Source organism: Haliotis rubra, unplaced genomic scaffold (assembly GCF_003918875.1).
Source record: "Haliotis rubra isolate DU_JTF1 unplaced genomic scaffold, ASM391887v1 Scf1747, whole genome shotgun sequence".
Taxonomy (NCBI): Eukaryota; Metazoa; Mollusca; class Gastropoda; order Lepetellida; family Haliotidae; genus Haliotis; species Haliotis rubra.
In genome coordinates this window covers 75,798-100,937 of record NW_025765722.1, presented here as the reverse complement: position 1 = coordinate 100,937, position 25,140 = coordinate 75,798, and the positions used below count along the sequence as shown (strand labels likewise).

The 25,140-nt window shown below is 47.4% G+C and overlaps 1 protein-coding gene and 1 long non-coding RNA gene across 3 annotated transcripts in view; both read right to left on the bottom strand.

Moving 5' to 3' along the window:
• Positions 1 to 5,891: 5,891 nt before the first annotated feature.
• The window catches only part of LOC124272944 (protein Jumonji-like), a 48,861-nt gene continuing 29,612 nt past the window's right edge, over positions 5,892 to 25,140 (bottom strand). The window contains 16 exon segments of the mRNA XM_046708186.1: positions 5,892 to 6,315; positions 6,537 to 6,644; positions 6,752 to 6,906; positions 7,086 to 7,117; positions 7,267 to 7,430; positions 8,121 to 8,229; positions 14,342 to 14,456; positions 15,379 to 15,449; positions 17,304 to 17,422; positions 19,291 to 19,383; positions 20,442 to 20,606; positions 21,299 to 21,424; positions 23,217 to 23,298; positions 23,409 to 23,479; positions 23,831 to 23,878; positions 23,880 to 24,031. Of these exon segments, the coding sequence (XP_046564142.1) occupies positions 6,217 to 6,315; positions 6,537 to 6,644; positions 6,752 to 6,906; positions 7,086 to 7,117; positions 7,267 to 7,430; positions 8,121 to 8,229; positions 14,342 to 14,456; positions 15,379 to 15,449; positions 17,304 to 17,422; positions 19,291 to 19,383; positions 20,442 to 20,606; positions 21,299 to 21,424; positions 23,217 to 23,298; positions 23,409 to 23,479; positions 23,831 to 23,878; positions 23,880 to 24,031 (1,709 nt within the window). The 3' untranslated portion in view covers positions 5,892 to 6,216.
• On the bottom strand, positions 21,882 to 22,557 carry LOC124272945. 2 transcript variants are annotated; one of them, XR_006897500.1, is made up of 3 exons: positions 22,524 to 22,557; positions 22,009 to 22,064; positions 21,882 to 21,942 (listed from the first exon to the last, which is right to left on the bottom strand). It is a non-coding gene; the product is annotated as an uncharacterized LOC124272945 (long non-coding RNA). The 2 variants fall into 2 exon arrangements; XR_006897501.1 differs by lacking the exon at positions 22,524 to 22,557 and adding an exon at positions 22,186 to 22,225.

The following is a 25,140-nucleotide window of genomic DNA, read 5'->3' as shown; positions in this document are numbered from 1 at the left end:
TCAGTGTGTTGTGATTGTTGATGTGATGTCATTGTTAGTGTGTTGTGATTGTTGATGTGATGTCATAGTCAGTGTGTTGTGATTGTTGATGTGATGTCATTGCAAGCATGTTGTGATTGTTGATGTGATGTCATTGTTAGTGTGTTGTGATTGTTAATGTGATGTCATAGTCAGTGTGTTGTGATTGTTGATGTGATGTCATTGTAAGCGAGTTGTGTTGGTTGCTGTGATGTCATGGTTAGTGTGTTGTGATTGTTGCTCTGATGTCATTGTTAGTGTGTTGTGATTGTTGATGTGATGTGATGACTGTGGTGTCATTGTTGCTGTGATGTCATGGTTAGTGTGTTGTGATTGTTGCTCTGATGTCATTGTTAGTGTGTTGTGATTGTTGATGTGATGTCGTGATGACTGTGGTGTCATTGTTGCTGTGATGTCATTGTTAGTGTGTTGTGATTGTTGCTCTGATGTCATCGTTAGTGTGTTGTGATTGTTGATGTGATATCGTGATGACTATGGTGTCATTGTTGCTGTGATGTCATAGTCAGTGTGTTGTGATTGTTGATGTGATGTCATTGTTAGTGTGTTGTGATTGTTGATGTGATGTCATTGTTAGTGTGTTGTGATTGTTGATGTGATGTCATTGTTAGTGTGTTGTGATTGTTGCTCTGATGTCATTGTTAGTGTGTTGTGATTGTTGATGTGATGTTGTGATGACTGTGGTGTCATTGTTGCTGTGATGTCATGGTTAGTGTGTTGTGATTGTTGATGTGATGTCATGATGACTGTGGTGTCATTGTTGCTGTGATGACATTGTTAGTGTGTTGTGATTGTTGATGTGATGTCGTGATGACTATGGTGTCATTGTTGCTGTGATGTCATTGTTAGTGTGTTGTGATTGTTGCTCTGATGTCATCGTTAGTGTGTTGTGATTGTTGATGTGATATCGTGATGACTATGGTGTCATTGTTGCTGTGATGTCATAGTCAGTGTGTTGTGATTGTTGATGTGAATTCATTGTTAGTGTGTTGTGATTGTTGATGTGATGTCATTGTTAGTGTGTTGTGATTGTTGATGTGATGTCATTGTTAGTGTGTTGTGATTGTTGCTCTGATGTCATTGTTAGTGTGTTGTGATTGTTGATGTGATGTCATGATGACTGTGGTGTCATTGTTGCTGTGATGACATTGTTAGTGTGTTGTGATTGTTGATGTGATGTTGTGATGACTGTGGTGGCATTGTTGCTGTGATGTCATGGTTAGTGTGTTGTGATTGTTGATGTAATGTCGTGATGACTATGGTGTCATTGTTGCTGTGATGTCATTGTTAGTGTGTTGTGATTGTTGATGTGATGTTGTGATGACTGTGGTGTCATTGTTGCTGTGATGTCATTGTCAGTGTGTTGTGATTGTTGATATCATTGTGAGTGCGTTGTATTTGTTGATGGCATTGTCAGTGTGTTGTGATTGTGAGTGTGTTGTAATAGTTGATGTCATTGTCAGTGTGTTGTGATTGTTAGTGTGTTGTGATTGTTGATGTCATTGTCAGTGTGTTGTGATCTTTGATGGCATTGTCAGTGTGTTGCGATTGTTATTGTGTTGTAATTCTTGATGTCATTGTCAGTGTGTTGTGATTGTTGATGTCATTGTCAGTGTGTTGTGATTGTTATTGTGTTGTAATTCTTGATGTCATTGTCAGTGTGTTGTGATTGTTGATGGCATTGTCAGTGTGCTGTGATTGTTGATGGCATTGTCAGTGTGTTGTGATTGTTGATGACATTGTCAGTGTGTTGTGATTGTTGATGGCATTGTCAGTGTGTTGTGATTGTTGATGGCATTGTTAGTGTGTTGTGATTGTTGATAGCATTGTCATTGTGTTGTGATTGTTGATGGCATTGTAAGTGTGTTGTGATTGTTGTGATTATCAGTGTGTTGTGCTTGTCAGTGTGTTGTGATTGTTGATGGCATTGTCAGTGTGTTGTGATTGTTGATGGCATTGTCATTGTGTTGTGATTGTTGATGGCATTGTAAGTGTGTTGTGATTGTTGTGATTGTCATTGTGTTGTGATTGTCATTGTGTTGTGATTGTTGATGTCATTGTCAGTGTGTTGTGCTTGTCAGTGTGTTGTGATTGTTGTGATTGTTGATGGCACTGTCAGTGTGTTGTGATTGTTAGTGTGTTGTGATTGTTGATGTCATTGTCAGTGTGTTGTGATTGTTGTGATTATCTGTGTGTTGTGCTTGTCAGTGTGTTGTGATTGTTGATGGCACTGTCAGTGTGCTGTGATTGTTGATGGCATTGTCAGTGTGTTGTGATTGTTGATGACATTGTCAGTGTGTTGTGATTGTTGATGGCACTGTCAGTGTGTTGTAATTGTTGATGTCATTGTCAGTGTGTTGTGATTGTTGATGTCATTGTAAGTGTTGTGATTGTTAGTGTGTTGTGATTGTTGATGGCATTGTCAGTGTGTTGTGATTGTTGTGATTGTAAGTGTGTTGTGATTGTTGATGGCATTGTCAGTGTGTTGTGATTGTCAGTGTGTTGTTATTGTTTGTGTGTTGTGATTGTCAGTGTGTTGTGATTGTTGATGGCATTGTCAGTGTGTTGTGATTGTTTGTGTGTTGTCATTGTCAGTGTGTTGTGATTGTTTGTGTGTTGTCATTGTCAGTGTGTTGTCACTGTAGCTTATTACCTAACTGCTGAAGCAATGTTGCCTACCGTAGGATCAACCATAAACCTGCTGGGACATACACTCATAAAAGAAGCCAATACAATTGTGTTCAAAACATGATTTTCAGAAAGAAAACAATTTCTTAAACGTAATTTGTTCATTCGGTACAATGAAAATAATCAAAGAGATCACCAACCATGTCAACATTACACAAAATTACTCCTGGTGGTAACAATTCATTCATGACTTTGGATGTAAACTACGCAATATGCACACTTCCCCGACAGAAATACTCAGTTGTACTTTGTCAGCTTGGGGAGTCTGTGATGCTGGACACAACAGCTGTGAAGCATTCCTCCTTTGAAAGTCGACAGCTCAACGACATCCACCCTGTCGACAGCTCAACGACATCCACCCTGTCGACAGCTCAACGACATCCACCCTGTCAACAGCTCAACGACATCCACGCTGTCAACAGCTCAACGACATCCACCCTGTCAACAGCTCAACGACATCCACCCTGTCAACAGCTCAACGACATCCACCCTGTCAACAGCTCAACGACATCCACCCAGTCGACAGCTCAACGACATCCACCCAGTCGACAGCTCACTGACATCCACCCTGTCAACAGCTCACTGACATCCACCCTGTCAACAGCTCAATGACATCCATCCAGTAAATAGCTCACCAACCCATTCGACAGTTCACCGACATCTCACCAACATCCACCTAGTTGACAGCTCACCGACATCCACCATCATACAAGACCAACTGTACAACAGCTGTGAAGTATTCCTGGTTCAGCAAGTGTCCATCCATCTTTAATACATCCAACAACAGCACATTATCATCCACCACTGTACAAACATTCAACAAAGGGTTGAACAGGAGGTGTGTGAGTGATAACATCTAACTGTGGCTGCAGTAAAGTTTCCTACTTTCCCACAACACACTCATGGTGCAGACAGGCAAGAACTTACAAACACAGTACCTTGCTTCCTTCTACTTACACACAGTACAGTGCTTCCATATGCTGACACACAGTACAATGCTTCCTTCTACTTACACACAGTACAAGGCCTCCATATGCTGACACACAGTACAGTGCTTCCATATGCTGACACACAGTACAGTGCTTCCATATGCTGACACACAATACAATGCTTCCTTCTACTTACACACAGTACAATGCTTCCATATGCTGACACACAGTACAATGCTTCCATATACTGACACACAGTACAAGGCCTCCATATGCTGACACACAGTACAGTGCTTCCATATGCTGACACACAGTACAGTGCTTCCATATGCTGACACACAGTACAGTGCTTCCATATGCTGACACAGTACAATGCTTCCTTCTACTTACACACAGTACAAGGCCTCCATATGCTGACACACAGTACATTGCCTCCATATGCTGACACACAGTACAGTGCTTCCATATGCTGACACACAGTACAGTGCATCCATATGCTGACACACAGTACAGTGCTTCCATATGCTGACACACAGTACAGTGCTTACAATGCCATATGCTGACACACAGTACAGTGCTTCCATATGCTGACACAGTACAGTACACTTACACACTTCCATATGCTGACACACAGTACACATATGTGACACACGGTTGCTTCCATATGCTGACACACAGTACAGTGCATCCATATGCTGACACACAGTACAGTGCTTCCATATGCTGACACACAGTACAGTGCTTCCATATGCTGACACACAGTACAATGCCTCCATATGCTGACACACAGTACAGTGCTTCCATATGCTGACACAGTACAATGCTTCCTTCTACTTACACACAGTACAAGGCCTCCATATGCTGACACACAGTACAAGGCCTCCATATGCTGACACACAGTACAGTGCTTCCATATGCTGACACACAGTACAGCGCATCCATATGCTGACACACAGTACAATGCTTCCATATGCTGACACACAGTACAGTGCTTCCATATGCTGACACACAGTACATTGCCTCCATATGCTGACACACAGTACAGTGCTTCCATATGCTGACACACAGTACATTGCTTCCATATGCTGACACACAGTACAGTGCTTCCATATGCTGACACACAGTACAATGCTTCCATATGCTGACACACAGTACAAGGCCTCCATATGCTGACACACAGTACATTGCTTCCATATGCTGACACACAGTACAGTGCTTCCATATGCTGACACACAGTACAGTGCTTCCATATGCTGACACACAGTACATTGCTTCCATATGCTGACACACAGTACAGTGCTTCCATATGCTGACACACAGTACAGTGCTTCCATATGCTGACACACAGTACAATGCTTCCATATGCTGACACACAGTACAATGCTTCCATATGCTGACACACAGTACATTGCTTCCATATGCTGACACACAGTACAGTGCTTCCATATGCTGACACACAGTACAGTGCTTCCATATGCTGACACACAGTACAGTGCTTCCATATGCGCTGACACACAGTACAATGCTTCCATATGCTGACACACAGTACGATGCTTCCATATGCTGACACACAGTACAATGCTTCCATATGCTGACACACAGTACCTTGCTTCCTTCTACTTACACACAGTACAATGCTTCCATATGCTGACACACAGTACAGTGCTTCCTTCTACTTACACACAGTACAATGCTTCCATATGCTGACACACAGTACAGTGCTTCCTTCTACTTACACACAGTACAATGCTTCCATATGCTGACACACAGTACAGTGCTTCCATATGCTGACACACAGTACAGTGCTTCCATATGCTGACACACAGTACAATGCCTCCATATGCTGACACACAGTACAAGGCCTCCATATGCTGACACACTGTACATTGCTTCCATATGCTGACACACAGTACAGTACAGTGCTTCCTACTACTTCCTTCTACTTACACACAGTACAATGCTGACACACAGTCCATATGCTGACACACAGTACAGTGCTTCCATATGCTGACACACGAGCATAATGCCTCCACACACACAGTACAATGCTTCCATATGCTGACACACAGTGCCTCCATATGCTGATGACACAGTACAAGGCCTCCATATGCTGACACACAGTACAGCTTCCATATGCTGACACACAGTACAGTGCTTCCATATGCTGACACACAGTACAGTGCTTCCATATGCTGACACACAGTACAATGCTTCCATATGCTGACACACAGTACAGTGCTTCCATATGCTGACACACAGTACAGTGCTTCCATATGCTGACACACAGTACATTGCTTCCATATGCTGACACACAGTACAATGCTTCCATATGCTGACACACAGTACAATTCTGACACACAGTACAATGCCTTCATATTCTAACACATGGCACATATATCCTGTATGCTGCCTGGCTGATGTCCCATGTTGAGACACTACACACCTCCTGGACGTGTATCACAAACACATATTTTCGATGACGCAACAGTTTCTCTAGAGCAGGATTCCCACTGCAAGTCATTGGTAGTGCATGGCAAGAAAGACTTCATTCCCCAATTGTCTTCTATTTCTTCAGTCCCCGCTTCTTGCTGGAGGTGTTGGTGCTGTCACTGCTGATGTCCAGTCGACACTGTGCACTATGCAGCATGCTCTTCAGTTCCTCCTGGAAGAGAGACTCAGTTCGCTAGGATGGAACACTTTACAACCCTTCAAGGTCAACTTATATCAATTGTTTGATCACAATCACTCCAGACACATTCATGTTACAATACTCCAAGATATTCCTCCACTGACCTTTCTCACTTCACCCCAAGGAACCTCTATACCAACTTAAAGACCACCCATATCATACCTCAGGGTATCTATACACCACCCCTAGCATACCTCTGGGTATCTGTACACAAGCTTGCAGTGCTTCAAGTTCTTCTTCTTCTGTACATGCTTCAGTCCCTCCTCCAGAGACAGGGTCAGATTCTCATTCTCATTCACGACCTGAATCAAAATGTGAACATGTCAAGACATCTTGAACCAACGGACAGCAACTACAAGCATCCCCCAATCCAAATACCCAGAACACGTAGCCCAGGTCGGCGCCTCACCTTTGAGAAGTAGCAGTGTTTCTTGGAGATGTCACAGACATTGTCCTCCACTTGGTCCAATGATCGCTTTCGGGACAATTGCGCCGCTGGCATGTCATCCAACATCCCCCCTCGCTTCATCACCTTCAGACCTGCTACACACCTAACATCATCAGCTCAACACCCAGTACACACCTAACATCATCAGCTCAACACCCAGTACACACCTAACATCATCAGCTCAACACCCAGTACACACCTAACATCATCAGCTCAACACCCAGTACACACCTAACATCATCAGCTCAACACCCAGTACACACCTAACATCATCAGCTCAACACCCAGTACATACCTAACATCATCAGCTCAACACCCAGTACACACCTAACATCATCAGCTCAACACCCAGTACACACCTAACATCATCAGCTCAACACCCAGTACACCTAACATCATCAGCTCAACACATCAGCAGTACACACCTAACATCATCAGCTCAACACCCAGTACACACCTAACATCATCAGCTCAACACCCAGTACACACCTAACATCATCAGCTCAACACCCAGTACACACCTAACATCATCACTGATGGTGGCTGTGTATGACTTGGAAAAGATGGCAACAAATGTCTTGGGTTTTTGAACACACCGGGCAACTGTCACGCCTCGTGCCGTCAGACGAGATGGGTTGACCTGCATATAAAGGAGAGGCTGGTTAGGTCTGATTTATAATTTAGGTGCAGACATATTGAGTCCTTGACCAACGTAACTCTTGCCTCTTATGACAAATGAATTATCTCTTATCAATTCTGCCTCAAATCTCCCACCAAGACAATTCTTACCGAAGCATTATCTCACAACAATCACTGTGAAAACAAACATCATCTTAACATGATAATTGTGACACAAATATTATTTTAACATGATAATTCTGATACAAGCATTGTCTCACCAAGAAATACTGATACAAGCATCACTTTACCAAGATAATTCTGATACAAGTGAGTGAGTGAGTTTAGTTTTACGCCGCACTCAGAAATATTTCAGCTATATGGCAGCGGTCTGTAAATAAACGAGTCTGGACCAGACGATCCAGTGATCAACAGCATGAGCACCGATCTGTGCAATTGGGAACCGATGACATGTGTCAACCAAGTCAGCGAGCCTGACCACGGCACCAGATCCCGTTACTAGCCTCTTACAACAAGGATGGGTTACTGAAGATCAATATTCTAACCCGGATCTTCACGGGTCTTCTGATTGTCTCACCAAGAAATACTGATACAAGCATCACTTTACCAAGATAATTCGGACAAAGGCATCATCTCAACATCATCTCATATCAAAATAACGAATCATCTCAACTTGATAATTGTGTCTCACCATGACAGTATCTTCCTTGAGCCAGTGAGGGTCCTGTGACACCAGGGACGGCACCAACTCCTTCATGGCTGTCTTCAACTTCCCCTCCTGCTGCTTCGGGATGGAGTACCTGAATCAACGTAACAATTCTCAAACCTCCATCAACACAACAATTCTCAAACCTCCATCAACACAACAATGCTCAAACCTCTATCAACATAACGATGCTCAAAAAATTCGATCAACATAACGATGCTCAAACCTCCAACAACATAACAATACTCAAACCTCCATCAACACAACAATACTCAAACCTCTATCAGCGCAACTATGCTCAAACCTCCATCAACACAACTATGCTCAAACCTCCAACACAACTATGCTCAAACCTCTATCAACACAACTATGCTCAAACCTCTATCAACACAACTATGCTCAAACCTCCATCGACATAACGATGCTCAAACCTCCATCAACATAAATGTGCTCAAACCTCCATCAACACAACAATGTTCAAACCTCTATCAACATGACAATGCTCAAACCTCCATCGACATAACGATGCTGAAACCTCCATCAACACAACAATGTTCAAACCTCTATCAACATGACAATGCTCAAACCTCCATCGACATAACGATGCTCAAACCTCCATCAACGTAAGAATACTCAAACCTCCATCAACATAACAATGCTCAAACCTCCATCGACATAACAATACTCAAACCTCCATCAACACAACATTACTCAAACCTCCATCAACACAACAATGCTCAAACCTCTATCAACACAACAATGCTCAAACCTCCATCGACATAACGATGCTCAAACCTCTATCAACATGACAATGCTCAAACCTCCATCGACATCCATCGACATAACGATGCTCAAACCTCTATCAACATGACAATGCTCAAACCTCCATCAACATAATAATACTCAAACCTCCATCGACATAACAATGCTCAAACCTCAATCGACATAACAATGCTCAAACCTCCATCAACGTAAGAATACTCAAACCTCCATCAACATAACAATACTCAAACCTCCATCAACACAACAATGCTCAAATCTCCACCTTCTATGATGTCACCTTACTTACAATGTCGGCCCCTGTGTGGAGGTACAACCTACCAGACAATGTCGGCCCCTGTGTGGTGGTACAACCTAACAGACAATGTCGGCCCCTGTGTGGTGGTACAACCTAACAGACAATGTCGGCTCCTGTGTGGTGGTACAACCTAACAGACAATGTCGGCCCCTGTGTGGTGGTACAACCTAACAGACAATCTTGGCCCCTGTGTCGTGGTACAAGACAATGTCGGCCCCTGTGTGGAGGTACCAGACAATGTCGGCCCCAGTGTGGAGGTACCAGACAATGTCGGCTCCTGTGTGGTGGTACAACCTAACAGACAATGTCGGCCCCTGTGTGGAGGTACAACCTACAAGACAATGTCGGCCCCTGTATGGAGGTATCAGACAATGTCGGCCCCTGTGTGATGGTACAACCTAACAGACAATGTCGGCTCCTGTGTGGTGGTACAACCTAACAGACAATGTCGGCTCCTGTGTGGTGGTACAACCTACCAGACAATGTCGGTCCCCTGTGTGGTGGTACAACCTACCAGACAATGTCGGCCCCTGTGTGGAGGTACAACCTACCAGACAATGTCGGCCCCTGTGTGGTGGTACAACCTAACAGACAATGTCGTGTGTGGTGGTACCCTGTGTGTGTGGTACAACCTAACAGACAATGTCGGCCCCTGTGTGGAGGTACAACCTACCAGACAATGTCGGCTCCTGTGTGGTGGTACAACCTAACAGACAATGTCGGCCCCTGTGTGGTGGTACAACCTAACAGACAATGTCGGCTCCTGTGTGGTGGTACAACCTACCAGACAATGTCGGCCCCTGTGTGGAGGTACCAGACAATGTTGGCCCCTGTGTGGAGGTACAAGACTATGTCGGCCCCTGTGTTGTGGTACAACCTACCAGACAATGTCGGCCCCTGTGTTGTGGTACCAGATAATGTCGGCCCCAGTGTGGAGGTACAACCTACCAGACAATGTCGGCCCCAGTGTGGAGGTACAACCTACCAGACAATGTCGGCCCCAGTGTGGAGGTACAAGACAATGTCGGCCCCTGTGTTGTGGTACAACCTACCAGACAATGTCGGCCCCTGTGTGGAGGTACAACCTACCAGACAATGTCGGCCCCTGTGTTGTGGTACAAGACAATGTCGGCCCCTGTGTGCAGGTACAAGACAATGTCGGTCCCTGTGTGGAGGTACAACCTAACAGACAATGTCGGCCCCTGTGTGGAGGTACAACCTACCAGACAATGTCCGTCCCTGTGTTGTGGTACAAGACAATGTCGGCCCCTGTGTGGAGGTACAACCTACCAGACAATGTCGGCCCCTGTGTTGTGGTACCAGACTATGTCGGCCCCTGTGTGGAGGTACAACCTACCAGACAATGTCGGCCCCTGTGTGGAGGTACAACCTACCAGACAATGTCGGCCCCTGTGTGGAGGTACAACCTACCAGACAATGTCGGCCCCAGTGTTGAGGTACCAGACAATGTCGGCCCCTGTGTTGTGGTACAAGACAATGTCGGCCCCTGTGTGGAGGTACAACATACCAGACAATGTCGGCACCTGTGTCGAGGTACAACCTACCAGACAATGTCGGCCCCTGTGTTGTGGTACCAGACAATGTCGGCCCCTGTGTTGTGGTACAAGACAATGTCGGCCCCTGTGTGGAGGTACAACCTACCAGACAATGTCGGCCCCAGTGTGGAGGTACAACCTACCAGACAATGTCGGCCCCTGTGTTGTGGTACAAGACAATGTCGGCCCCTGTGTGGAGGTACAACCTACCAGACAATGTCGGCCCCTGTGTGGAGGTACAACCTACCAGACAATGTCGGCCCTGTGTGGAGGTACAATCTAACAGACAATGTCGGCCCCTGTGTGGAGGTACAACCTACCAGACAATGTCGGCCCCTGTGTGGTGGTACAACCTACCAGACAATGTCGGCCCCTGTGTGGAGGTACAACCTACCAGACAATGTCGGCCCCTGTGTGGAGGTACAACCTAACAGACAATGTCGGCCCCTGTGTGGTGGTACCAGACAATGTCGGCCCCTGTGTGGAGGTACAACCTACCAGACAATGTCGGCCCCTGTGTGGAGGTACAACCTACCAGACAATGTCGGCCCCTGTGTTGTGGTACCAGACCATGTCGGGTGTGGAGGGTACAACCCCTGTGTGGAGGTACAACCTACCAGACAATGTCGGCCCCTGTGTGGAGGTACAACCTACCAGACAATGTCGGCCCCTGTGTTGTGGTACCAGACAATGTCGGCCCTGTGTGGAGGTACAACCTACCAGACAATGTCGGCCCCTGTGTGGAGGTACAACCTAACAGACAATGTCGGCCCCTGTGTGGAGGTACAACCTAACAGACAATGTCGGCCCCTGTGTGGTGGTACAACCTACCAGACAATGTCGGCCCCTGTGTAGAGGTACCAGACTGTGTGTGGTGTGGAGGTACAACCTAACAGACAATGTCGGCCCCTGTGTGGTGGTACAACCTACAATGTCGGCCCCTGTGTGTGGTAGGTACCAGACAATGTCGGCCCCAGTGTGGAGGTACCAGACAATGTCGGCCCCTGTGTGGAGGTACAACCTACCAGACAATGTCGGCCCCTGTGTGGAGGTACCAGACAATGTCGGCCCCTGTGTGGAGGTACAACCTAACAGACAATGTCGGCCCCTGTGTGGAGGTACAACCTACCAGACAATGTCGGCCCCTGTGTGGAGGTACAACCTACCAGACAATGTCGGCCCCTGTGTGGAGGTACAACCTACCAGACAATGTCGGCCCCTGTGTGGAGGTACAACCTAACAGACAATGTCGGCCCCTGTGTTGTGGTACCCTGTGTGGTGGTACAACCTACCAGACAATGTCGGCCCCTGTGTGGAGGTACAACCTACCAGACAATGTCGGCCCCTGTGTGGAGGTACAACCTACCAGACAATGTCGGCCCCTGTGTGGTGGTACAACCTACCAGACAATGTCGGCCCTGTGTGGAGGTACAACCCACCAGACAATGTCGGCCCCTGTGTGGAGGTACAACCTACCAGACAATGTCGGCCCCTGTGTGGTGGTACAACCTACCAGACAATGTCGGCCCCTGTGTGGTGGTGGTACAACCTACCAGACAATGTCGGCCCCTGTGTGGTGGTACAACCTACCAGACAATGTCGCCCCTGTGTGGAGGTACCAGACAATGTCCCCCCTGTGTGGAGGTACAAGACTATGTCGGCCCCTGTGTTGTGGTACAACCTACCAGACAATGTCGGCCCCTGTGTTGTGGTACAACAGACAATGTCGGCCCCTGTGTGGAGTACAACCTACCAGACAATGTCGCCCCTGTGTGGAGGTACCCTGTGTGGAGGTACAACCTACCAGACAATGTCGGCCCCAGTGTGGTGGTACAAGACAAGACAATGTCGGCCCTGTGTGGTGGTACAACCTACCAGACAATGTCGGCCCCTGTGTGGAGGTACAACCTACCAGACAATGTCGGCCCCTGTGTGGTGGTACAACCTACAAGACAATGTCGGCCCCTGTGTGGAGGTACAAGACAACAATGTCGGTCCCTGTGTGGAGGTACAACCTACCAGACAATGTCGGCCCCTGTGTGGAGGTAGCAACCTACCAGACAATGTCGGGCCCTGTGTTGGTACAACCTAAGACAATGTCGGCCCCTGTGTGGAGGTACAACCTACCAGACAATGTCGGCCCCTGTGTGGTGGTACAACCTAACTATGACTATGTCGGCCCCTGTGTGGTGGTACAACCTACCAGACAATGTCGGCCCCTGTGTGGAGGTACAACCTACCAGACAATGTCGGCCCCTGTGTGGAGGTACAACCTACCAGACAATGTCGGGAGGTGTGTCGGAGGTACAAGTGTGGCCCTGTGTTGGTAGGTACCAGACAATGTCGGCCCCTGTGTTGTGGTACAAGACAATGTCGGCCCCTGTGTGGAGGTACAACCCTACCAGACAATGTCGGCCCCTGTGTGGAGGTACAACCTACCAGACAATGTCGGCCCTGTGTGGTGGTACTAGGACAATGTCGGCCCCTGTGTGGTGGTACAAGACAAGACAATGTCGGCCCTGTGTGGAGGTACAACCTAACAGACAATGTCGGCCCCTGTGTGGAGGTACAACCTACCAGACAATGTCGGCCCCTGTGTGGAGGTACAACCTACCAGACAATGTCGGCCCCTGTGTGGAGGTACAACCTACCAGACAATGTCGGCCCCTGTGTGGAGGTACAACCTACCAGACAATGTCGGCCCCTGTGTGGAGTTACAATCTAACAGACAATGTCGGCCCCAGTGTGGAGGTGCCAGACAATGTCGGCCCCTGTGTGGAGGTACAACCTACCAGACAATGTCGGCCCCTGTGTGGAGGTACAACCTACCAGACAATGTCGGCCCCTGTGTTGTGGTACCAGACAATGTCGGCCCCTGTGTGGAGGTACAACCTACCAGACAATGTCGGCCCCTGTGTGGAGGTACAACCTACCAGACAATGTCCGCCCCTGTGTTGTGGTACCAGACCATGTCGGCCCCTGTGTGGAGGTACAACCTACCAGACAATGTCGGCCCCTGTGTGGAGGTACAACCTACCAGACAATGTCGGCCCCTGTGTTGTGGTACCAGACCATGTCGGCCCCTGTGTGGAGGTACAACCTACCAGACAATGTCGGCCCCTGTGTGGAGGTACAACCTAACAGACAATGTGGCCCCTGTGTTGTGGTACAAGACAATGTCAGCCCCAGTGTAGAGGTACAACCTACCAGACAATGTCGGCCCCTGTGATGAGGTACCAGACAATGTCGGCCCCTGTGTGGAGGTACCAGACAATGTCGGCCCCTGTGTGGAGGTACAATCTAACAGACAATGTCGGCCCCTGTGTGGAGGTACAACCTACCAGACAGTGTCGGCCCCTGTGTTGTGGTACAAGACAATGTCAGCCCCAGTGTAGAGGTACAACCTACCAGACAATGTCGGCCCCTGTGTTGAGGTACCAGACAATGTCGGCCCCTGTGTTGAGGTACCAGACAATGTCGGCCCCTGTGTGGTGGTACAACCTACCAGACAATGTTGGCCCCTGTGTGGAGGTATCAGACAATGTCGGCCCCTGCATGGAGGTAAAACCTACCAGACAATGTCGGCCCCTGTGTGGAGGTACTGTATGTAAGGCAGGTGATGGACGTCAGTACACCAGCAGGACGTGGCAAACAGCATGCCGATGTGTAGAGTTGGGATAGTAGCACCTGAAACACACAAGTACTTGTCACAAAACTTGTAGTCCTACAATCATGTAAAGGCCACATAAACACACATATTATTTACAGATCCGTAGCTGATCAATGTCGGCCATAGTCAAATCTTCACATGACAGTACTTAATGATGTTTAACAAGACAAAGTAATCAATGTCCCCTGCAATGGCAAAATACTCTTCATGATTATGTCTACGAGTCATGATTATGTCAAATATTTAGGTGTGTATACAGAAAAGTGGAAGGAGAGTATTGAAAGGTTTTTAAAGTTCTGCTCCAGAAAGGAGCACTATCACCAATTTCAGTCTATGTCAAACTTGTTGCCATGGAAATGCCAAAAATATTTTATTCTGAATTCCAAAACTACCAAAAAGCACCAGTACACCACCAGATCTATGTATGTGCCAAGTTTGGTGAAATAACATTGGATGGTTTTAGAGTTCTGCTCCGGAAAAGTGCACTACCACTAATTTCTGTTTTAGTCAAACTTGTTGCCATGGAAACGCCAAAAATATTTTATTCAGAATTCCAAAACTACCAAAAAGGAACCAGTACACCACCAGACCAATCTATGTGCCAAGTTTGGTGTAGAAATAGTGAACGGTTTTAGAGTTCTGCTCCGGAAAAGAGCACTACCACTAATTTCAATCTAAGTCAAACTTGTTGCCATGGAAATGCCAAAAATACTTTATTCAGAATTCCAAACCTACCAAAAGGCACCATTACACCACCAGACCAATCTATGTGCTAAGTTTGGTAAAGAAATATTAAACAGTTTTAGAGTTCTGCTCATGCAAAGACAAATGTGCACGGACGGACGGACGCATGCACGGACGGACGGACGCATGCACGGACGGAGTCCATTTTTATACCCCCCGCAAAACGCGTTGCGGGGGATAACAATGATAGCTCACCTGAGACTGGTCCTAAGCACCTGAGAATGCACTTGGGGTTTTCAGACAGGTTGTTGAGATTCCAGCTATGCCTGCCAAGACAATCATTATTTATCATTATGCTAACATTTGTATAACTCCAATATCAAGCTCAGCTGCTCAAAGTGCTTTGCTTTTCCCTCGATCATTGGATGTCAATCTCTAACAGCACATCGTACTATCAATCTCAACTCCCTGGGCAGCATACAACTCTTGCAGCCACTAGGCGCACTGAGTTAATGTGGCTATCCCATCCTTACGGGGTACCCATTCACAGCTGGGTGGACTGGGACACATAGTCACAGTACTTTGTCCAAGTTTAACTGTACATTGCTGTACCCACAACTGGGTGTTTGCTGTACCCACAACAAAGTTTTTACACCCGGTCACAGGTGGGCTTGATCCCGGCACCTCCAGATCGCTGGATCACTAGCCTGGCGCCTTTGACAGCTCGCCCACCACGCCCCCAAGGCAAGGCCACGATTAATCTCCTTCACTCACCGATTTCGAAGTGTAACAATGTGGAAGTAAGTGTTTCCCCACATCTGACACACCTGTACATACCTGGCGTAAGGACTGTCCTTAATGGGGAAGCCCGACCCCAGGGTGTTTCCCCACATCTGACACACCTGTACATACCTGGCTTAAGGACTGTCCTTAATGGGGAAGCCCGACCCCAGGGTGTTTCCCCACATCTGACACACCTGTACATACCTGGCGTAAGCACTGTCCTTACTGGGGGAGCCCGACCCATGGGTGTTTCCCCACATCTGACACACCTGTACATACCTGGCATAAGGACTGTCCTTACTGGGGAAGCCCGACCCCTGGGTGTTTCCCCACATCTGACACACCTGTACATGCCTGGTGTAAGGACTGTCCTTACTGGGGAAGCCCGACCCCAGGGTGTTTCCCCACATCTGACACACTTGTACATGCCTGGCGTAAGGATTGTCCTTACTGGGGAAGCCCGACCCCTGGGTGTTTCCCCACATCTGACACACCTGTACATGCCTGGCGTAAGGATTGTCCTTACTGGGGAAGCCCGACCCCTGGGTGTTTCCCCACATCTGACACACCTGTACATACCTGGCTTAAGGACTGTCCTTACTGGGGAAGCCCGACCCCTTGGTGTTTCCCCACATCTGACACACCTGTACATGCCTGGCGTAAGGACTGTCCTTACTGGGGAAGCCCGACCCCTGGGTGTTTCCCCACATCTGACACACCTGTACATACCTGGCGTAAGGACTGTCCTTACTGGGGAAGCCCGACCCCTGGGTGTTTCCCCACATCTGACACACCTGTACATACCTGGTGTAAGGACTGTCCTTAATGGGGAAGCCCGACCCCTGGGTGTTTGTTTCCCCACGTGTCACACCTGTACATACCTGGCGTAAGGACTGTCCTGACTGGGGAAGCCCAATCCACGGGTATTTCACCACATCTGACACACCTGTACACACCAGGCGTGAGGATTGTCCTTTTTGCTGGTGAAGCCCAACCTCCGGGTGTTTCCCCAAGTCTCACACACCTGTACATACCTGGTGTAAGGACTGTCCTAACTGGGGAAGCCCGACCCCTGGGTGTTTGTTTCCCCACGTGTCACACCTGTACATACCTGGCGTGAGGACTGTCCTGACTGGGGAAGCCCAATCCAGGGGTATTTCACCACATCTGACACACCTGTACACACCAGTCGTAAGGATCGTCCTTTTTGCTGGTGAAGCCCAACCTCCGGCTTTTGCCCAAGTCTCAACCCTGTACATACCTCCAGGTGTCCTTGGGAAGCCCAAGTCTTTCACCACACCTGACACACCTGTACATACCCGGCGTAAGGATTGGCCTTTTTGCTGGTGAAGCCCAACCTCCAGGTGTTTCCCCAAGTCTCACACACCTGTACATACCTGGCGTAAGGACTGTCCTTCTTGCTGGGGAAGCCCGACCCCTGGGTGCTGGTGCTGACATGGCCACACTGCACCGCTACATGGTTGCTGCGACCCTCAACCAGTCTCCAGTATTCACACTGGAACAATGTACTATATCAGTATTCACAATGGAACAATGTAACAATGTACTATATCAGTATTCAGTATTCACACTGGAACAATGTACTACATCAGTATTCACACTGGAACAATGTACTATATCAGTATTCACACTGGAACAATGTACCATATCAGTATTCACACTGGAACAATGTACTATATCAGTATTCACACTGGAACAATGTACCACATCAGTATTCACACTGGAACAATGTACTATATCAGTATTCACACTGGAACAATGTACTATATCAGTATTCACACTGGAACAATGTACCATATCAGTATTCACACTGGAACAATGTACCACATCAGTATTCACACTGGAACAATGTACCACATCAGTATTCACACTGGAACAATGTACTATATCAGTATTCACACTGGAACAATGTACTATATCAGTATTCACACTGGAACAATGTACCATATCAGTATTCACACTGGAACAATGTACCATATCAGTATTCACACTGGAACAATGTACCACATCAGTATTCACACTGGAACAATGTACCATATCAGTATTCACACTGGAACAATGTACTATATCAGTATTCACAATGGAACAATGTACTATATCAGTATTCACACTGGAACAATGTACCATATCAGTATTCACACTGGAACAATGTACTATATCAGTATTCACACTGGAACAATGTACCACATCAGTATTTCACACTGGAACAATGTACTATATCAGTATTCACACTGGAACAATGTACCACATCAGTATTCACACTGGAACAATGTACCACATCAGTATTCACACTGGAACAATGTACCACATCAGTATTCACACTGGAACAATGTGCTATATCAGTATTCACAACAATGTGAATCAACACTGGAACAATGTGCTATATCAGTATTCACACTGGAACAATGTGCTATATCAGTATTCACACTGGAACAATGTACCACATCAGTATTCACACTGGAACAATGTACTACATCAGTATTCACACTGGAACAATGTACCACATCAGTATTCACACTGGAACAATGTACCACATCAGTATTCACACTGGAACAATGTACCACATCAGTATTCACACTGGAACAATGTACCACATCAGTATTCACACTGGAACAATGTACTATATCAGTATTCACACTGGAACAATGTACTATATCAGTATTCACACTGGAACAATGTGCTATATCAGTATTCACACTGGAACAATGTACCACATCAGTATTCACACTGGAACAATGTGCTATATCAGTATTCACACTGGAACAATGTGCTATATCAGTATTCACACTGGAACAATGTGCTATATCAGTATTCACACTGGAACAATGTACTATATCAGTATTCACACTGGAACAATGTGCTATATCAGTATTCACACTGGAACAATGTGCTATATCAGTATTCACACTGGAACAATGTACCATATCAGTATTCACACTGGAACAATGTACTATATCAGTATTCACACTGGAACAATGTACTATATCAGTATTCACAATGGAACAATGTACCATATCAGTATTCACACTGGAACAATGTACTATATCAGTATTCACACTGGAACAATGTACTATATCAGTATTCACACTGGAACAATGTACTATATCAGTATTCACACTGGAACAATGTACTATATCAGTATTCACACTGGAACAATGTACTATATCAGTATTCACACTGGAACAATGTACTATATCAGTATTCACACTGGAACAATGTACTATATCAGTATTCACACTGGAACAATGTACTATATCAGTATTCACACTGGAACAATGTACTACATCATTCACACTATTCATGTACTGTGTGTGTGTGTGTGTGTGTGTGTGTGTGTGTCGGGGGACTGACTCAATATCTCACCTCAACTTGTTCTGGAGTAGGTTCATCTTTAAACCACATGGAGCGCACATTTCTTGCAACCCTGTTGAAAGTGCTCAGTGGGTTTGATTTGCCCTGAAAACAATGAAAGTTGAAATACATCATCAACGTCTCACCTTGAGGATGTACCCCTCTCCCTGTCTCCCAGTTGGGTTAGTGAAACAGTCCTTGCACCTGTCAACTTCTCACCTTGAGGGTGTACCCAGATTTTGCACCTCTCCCTGTCTCCCAGTTGGGTTAGTGAAACAGTCCTTGCACCTGTCAACTTCTCACCTTGAGGGTGTACCCCTCTCCCTGTCTCCCAGTTGGGTTAGTGAAACAGACTTTGCACCTGTCAATGTCTCACCTTGAGGATGTACCCCTCTCCCTGTCTCCCAGTTGGGTTAGTGAAACAGACTTTGCACCTGTCAGTGTCTCACCTTGAGGATGTACCCCTCACCCTGTCTCCCAGTTGGGTTAGTGAAACAGACTTTGCACCTGTCAATGTCTCACCTTGAGGATGTACCCCTCTCCCTGTCTCCCAGTTGGGTTAGTGAAACAGATTTTGCACCTGTCAACGTGTCACCTTGAGGGTGTACCCCTCTCCCTGTCGGGTTAGTGAAACAGTCCTTGCACCTGTCAACGTGTCACCTTGAGGGTGTACCCCTCTCCCTGTCTCCCAGTTGGGTTAGTGAAACAGACTTTGCACCTGTCAGTGTCTCACCTTGAGGGTGTACCCCTCTCCCTGTCTCCCAGTTGGGTTAGTGAAACAGACTTTGCACCTGTCAACGTGTCACCTTGAGGGTGTACCCCTCTCCCTGTCGGGTTAGTGAAACAGTCCTTGCACCTGTCAACGTGTCACCTTGAGGGTGTACCCCTCCCCCTGTCTCCCAGTTGGGTTAGTGAAATAGACTTTGCACCTGTCAGTGTCTCACCTTGAGGATGTACCCCTCTCCCTGTCTCCCAGTTGGGTTAGTGAAACAGACTTTGCACCTGTCAGTGTCTCACCTTGAGGATGTACCCCTCCCCCTGTCTCCCAGTTGGGTTAGTGAAACAGACTTTGCACCTGTCAACGTGTCACCTTGAGGATGTACCCCTCTCCCTGTCTCCCAGTTGGGTTAGTGAAACAGTCCTTGCACCTGTCAACGTCTCACCTTGACAATAGCCTCCTCGTCTTCCCCCTTCCCTGATTTCTCCTTCCTCTGCCTCTCCGACATGACTGACTGCTCCAGACACGTCTTCTCGTCCATGGACAGAGTGTCGTAGGGCAGCAGGTACTTGCAGTACACGTCGTACAGACGCATCCCTCGGTCCTGGGCCTGGGGGGCAATAATCCAGTCAAGTAACCAATACAAACCACAACATATGTTATATTTGGGATTACACTTTCTTCGTAAAGTACAAATTCTAGTACTTTTTGGGGGTTGAGTCCCATCCGGGATTCAAACCCACACCTTAGAGTGTTAGGTGGCTCTCTTTGTGTGCTGGCGACTTGGTGCCTGACTCTGAGGGTGTGGGTTTGAATCCTGGATGGGACTCAACCCCAAAAAGTACTAGAATTTGTAATTTACGAAGAAAGTGTAATCCAAAACATAACATATGTTGCATTGAACCACTGTCTAAATGGCATTGTGTAATCATACAAACAATTAAGGTTCCTTGAGAATACACATGTGAAACTTCATCTGAATGTTCATTCATGGCAGACAAAAAGCCATATCAGAACATCAGTAGTTAATCTTGGTTTAATTCATTGAGCACGTACTAATCCAATACAAAAAAACCACAGCCAAATATATCTGATACATAGTAGACAAATTTATTTCAGAATCATGAATATTTTAGGGAATATTCTTATGAAATTTTGAGCTCTGTCTTCACTCAAAAACACCCCATGAAAACAACTGTTCCTAAACTGGGACGTTTTTGTTCAGTTTATTTATATCCATCATGATACCAGCAGAAACCAAACACATGGTGCAGCAGTCATCCTGTGAGAAACTGGACTCACCAGTTTGGGGATCTTCATGGCGTCCGCTATCTTCACCCACTTCCTCTTGTCAACCACGTTCTGCATCCCACCAAACTCCAGGATTGTCCGTGATAACTTGCACAGGTCAACCTCAACTCCCCCAATCTGCAAAATCATCAACTGCTAGTCACAGGCGCTATGCATAATTTCAGTTGGGAGTTTCTATGTCAAAAGTTGAAAAGAATTAATCTGATCACACCTGAACATACCTGAGGGAGTAGGCCAGTGAATGGTATACCTGGGGATGTAGGACAGTCAGAACATACCTGGGGATGTAGGACAGTCAGAACATACCTGGGAAGTAGGACAGTCAGAACATACCTGGGAAGTAGGACAGTCAGAACATACCTGGGAAGTAGGACAGTCAGATCACACCTGGGGATGTAGGACAGTCAGATCACACCTGGGGGATGTAGGACAGTCAGGACACCTCAGAATGTATACCTGGGGACCTGGGGAGGGACAGTCAGATCACACCTGGGGGACAGTAGGACAGTCAGAACATACCTGGGGATGTAGGACAGTCAGAACATACCTGGGGATGTAGGACAGTCAGATCACACCTGGGGATGTAGGACAGTCAGGTCATACATACCTGGGGATGTAGGACAGTCAGAACATACCTGGGGATGTAGGACAGTCAGACCATGTAGGACCTGGGGATGTGGGGTAGGACAGTCAGAACATACCTGGGGATGTAGGACAGTCAGATCATACCTGGGGATGTAGGACAGTCAGAACATACCTGGGGATGTAGGATCACATACCTGGGGATGTAGGACAGTCAGAACACCTGGGGATGTAGGACAGTCAGAACACACCTGGGGATGTAGGACAGTCAGAACACACCTGGGACAGTCAGATACCTGGGGATGTAGGACAGTCAGATCATACCTGGGGATGTAGGACAGTCAGATCACAGTCACACCCTGGGGATGTAGGACAGTCAGATCATACCTGGGGATGTAGGACAGTCAGATCACACCTGGGGATGTAGGACACTCTGGTCATACCTGGGGATGTGGACAGTCAGAACATACCTGGGGATGTAGGACAGTCAGAACACACCTGGGGATGTAGGACAGTCAGAACACACCTGGGGATGTAGGACAGTCAGCTCACATCTGGGGATGAAGGACACTCAGGACATACCTGGGGAGGACAGTCAGAACATACCTGGGGATGTAGGACAGACAGATCACACCTGGGGATGTAGGACACTCAGGTCATACCTGGGGAGGACAGTCAGAACATACCTGGGGATGTAGGACAGTCAGAACATACCTGGGGATGTAGGACACTCAGGTCATACCTGGGAAGTAGGACAGTCAGAACATACCTGGGGATGTAGGACAGTCAGATCACACCTGGGGATGTAGGACACTCAGAACATACCTGGGGATGTAGGACAGTCAGATCATACCTGGGGATGTAGGACAGTAAAAACATACCTGGGGATGTAGGACAGTCAGAAAATACCTGGGGATGTAGGACAGTCAAAATACCTGGGGATGTAGGACAGTCAGATCACACCTGGGGATGTAGGACAGTCAGGTCATACCTGGGGATGTAGGACAGTCAGAACATACCTGGGGATGTAGGACAGTCAGAACATACCTGGGGATGTAGGACAGTCAGAACATACCTGGGGATGTAGGACAGTCAGATCACACCTGGGGATGTAGGACATCAGGTCATACCTGGGGATGTAGGACAGTCAGAACATACCTGGGAATGTAGGACAGTCAGATCATACCTGGGGATGTAGGACAGTCAGAACATACCTGGGGATGTAGGACAGTAAAAAACATACCGTGGGATGTAGGACAGTCAGAACATACCTGGGGATGTAGGACAGTCAAAACATACCTAGGGATGTAGGACAGTCAGAACATACCTGGGGCGACGGCTCAAGATTGGCCCCAATGGCGTCCAGGTGCTTGTTGGCGGAGGCTGTGAACTGGCTATTAGGGCCCCACCTGTCACAACACGTACAGGAGATGACGTTTGGCTGGAAGGATTAACACAGTAGCACATATCCACCAGGGAATGCCTCACTGAACAGTACGGAAGCTCAAATACTACTCACCTCTTGTATAACTTGTGTACAAGCTGAACCTGGGCTGTGAATCTCATGTCTTCGTTGATCTTACTTTCACACTGGAACACACAATAGACGTTACATTTCCTTGCTGATGCTACATGGCCTGCTTTAGGAAAATGGTCTAACACCCTGCTTTAGGAAAATGGTCTAACACCCTGCTTTAGGAAAATGGTCTAACACCCTGCTTTAGGAAAATGGTCTAACACCCTGCTTTAGGAAAATGGTCTCACACCCTGCTTTAGGAAAATGGTCTAATACTGTGCTTCTATAGAATGATCTGACACCCTGCTACTCGAGGATGGTCCAACACCCAGCTACTGGAGGATGGTCCAACACCCTGTTTCGGGACTGAATGATCCAACACCCTGCTGGGAGGACCATATAACTCCCTAAATGCTCATTAATACCTTCCAGCTGGAGGGGGGAATGATCTGACACATGCCGTACGGCTCAGCCTGCTGCTCGGATACTCTCAATGTACTGGATGGGGTCACGGAACTCCTCCTCTGAAGGGCGGAATGTCGGGACCTCCATCAGAGTGGACAGGTCAGCCTTCAGGGCTGAGTCGGACCGACTCTGTTTCTCAGGATTGCCAAGTTTCTTTGAACCTGGAAGATAGTTGCCATGACTCTTTCAAACTTGTAAGCATCTCTCCCAACCAACATCTCCACTATCAACACTGATTAACTGAAAATATGAATGTTCCCTTCATCTTTCTGTAACCCCCTTCCCCTCCCGACTGCCTACCTGTCGGTTCTCTACGTCTTCCTGTCCCCTCCTTCCTTCACTGATTGACCAACCATGTGTGTACTCCCTGTCTTCCTGTCCCCACCCCCTGACCAGGGACAGCCCACCTCTGAGTACCCTGTCTACCTATCACCTTCCCTGTTTCCCGAATCACTCGTTCAATGATTGACTGAAAAACCTGTGAATTTTGTCTCCACTATCCCCTCCACTGAACTGACTGCCTGCCCACCTGTGAGTACCCTTCGTCTTCCTGTGACCCCTCTACCGACTGCCCACCTGTGAGTACCCTTCGTCTTCCTGTACCCCCTACCAACTGCCCACCTGTGAGTACCCTTCGTCTTCCTGTACCCCCTCTACCGACTGCCCACCTGTGAGTACCCTTCGTCTTCCTGTACCCCCTCTACAGACAGCCCACCTGTGAGTACCCTTCGTCTTCCTGTGCCCCCTCTACAGACAACCCACCTGTGAGTACCCTTCGTCTTCCTGTACCCCCTCTACAGACAACCCACCTGTGAGTACCCTTCGTCTTCCTGTACCCCTCTACCGACTGCCCACCTGTGAGTACCCTTCATCTTCCTGTGCCCCCTCTACAGACAACCCACCTGTGAGTATCCTTCGTCTTCCTGTACCCCCTCTACACACAACCCACCTGTGAGTACCCTTCGTCTTCCTGTACCCCCTCTACAGACTGCCCACCTGTGAGTACCCTTCGTCTTCCTGTACCCCTCTACAGACAACCCACCTTTGAGTACCCTTCGTCTTCCTGTGCCCCCTCTACCGACTGCCCACCTGTGAGTATCCCTTCGTTTTCCTGTACCCCCTCTACACACAACCCACCTGTGAGTACCCTTCGTCTTCCTGTGCCCCCTCTACCGACTGCCCACCTGTGAGTACCCTTCGTCTTCCTGTACCCCCTCTACAGACAGCCCACCTGTGAGTACCCTTCGTCTTCCTGTGCCCCCTCTACAGA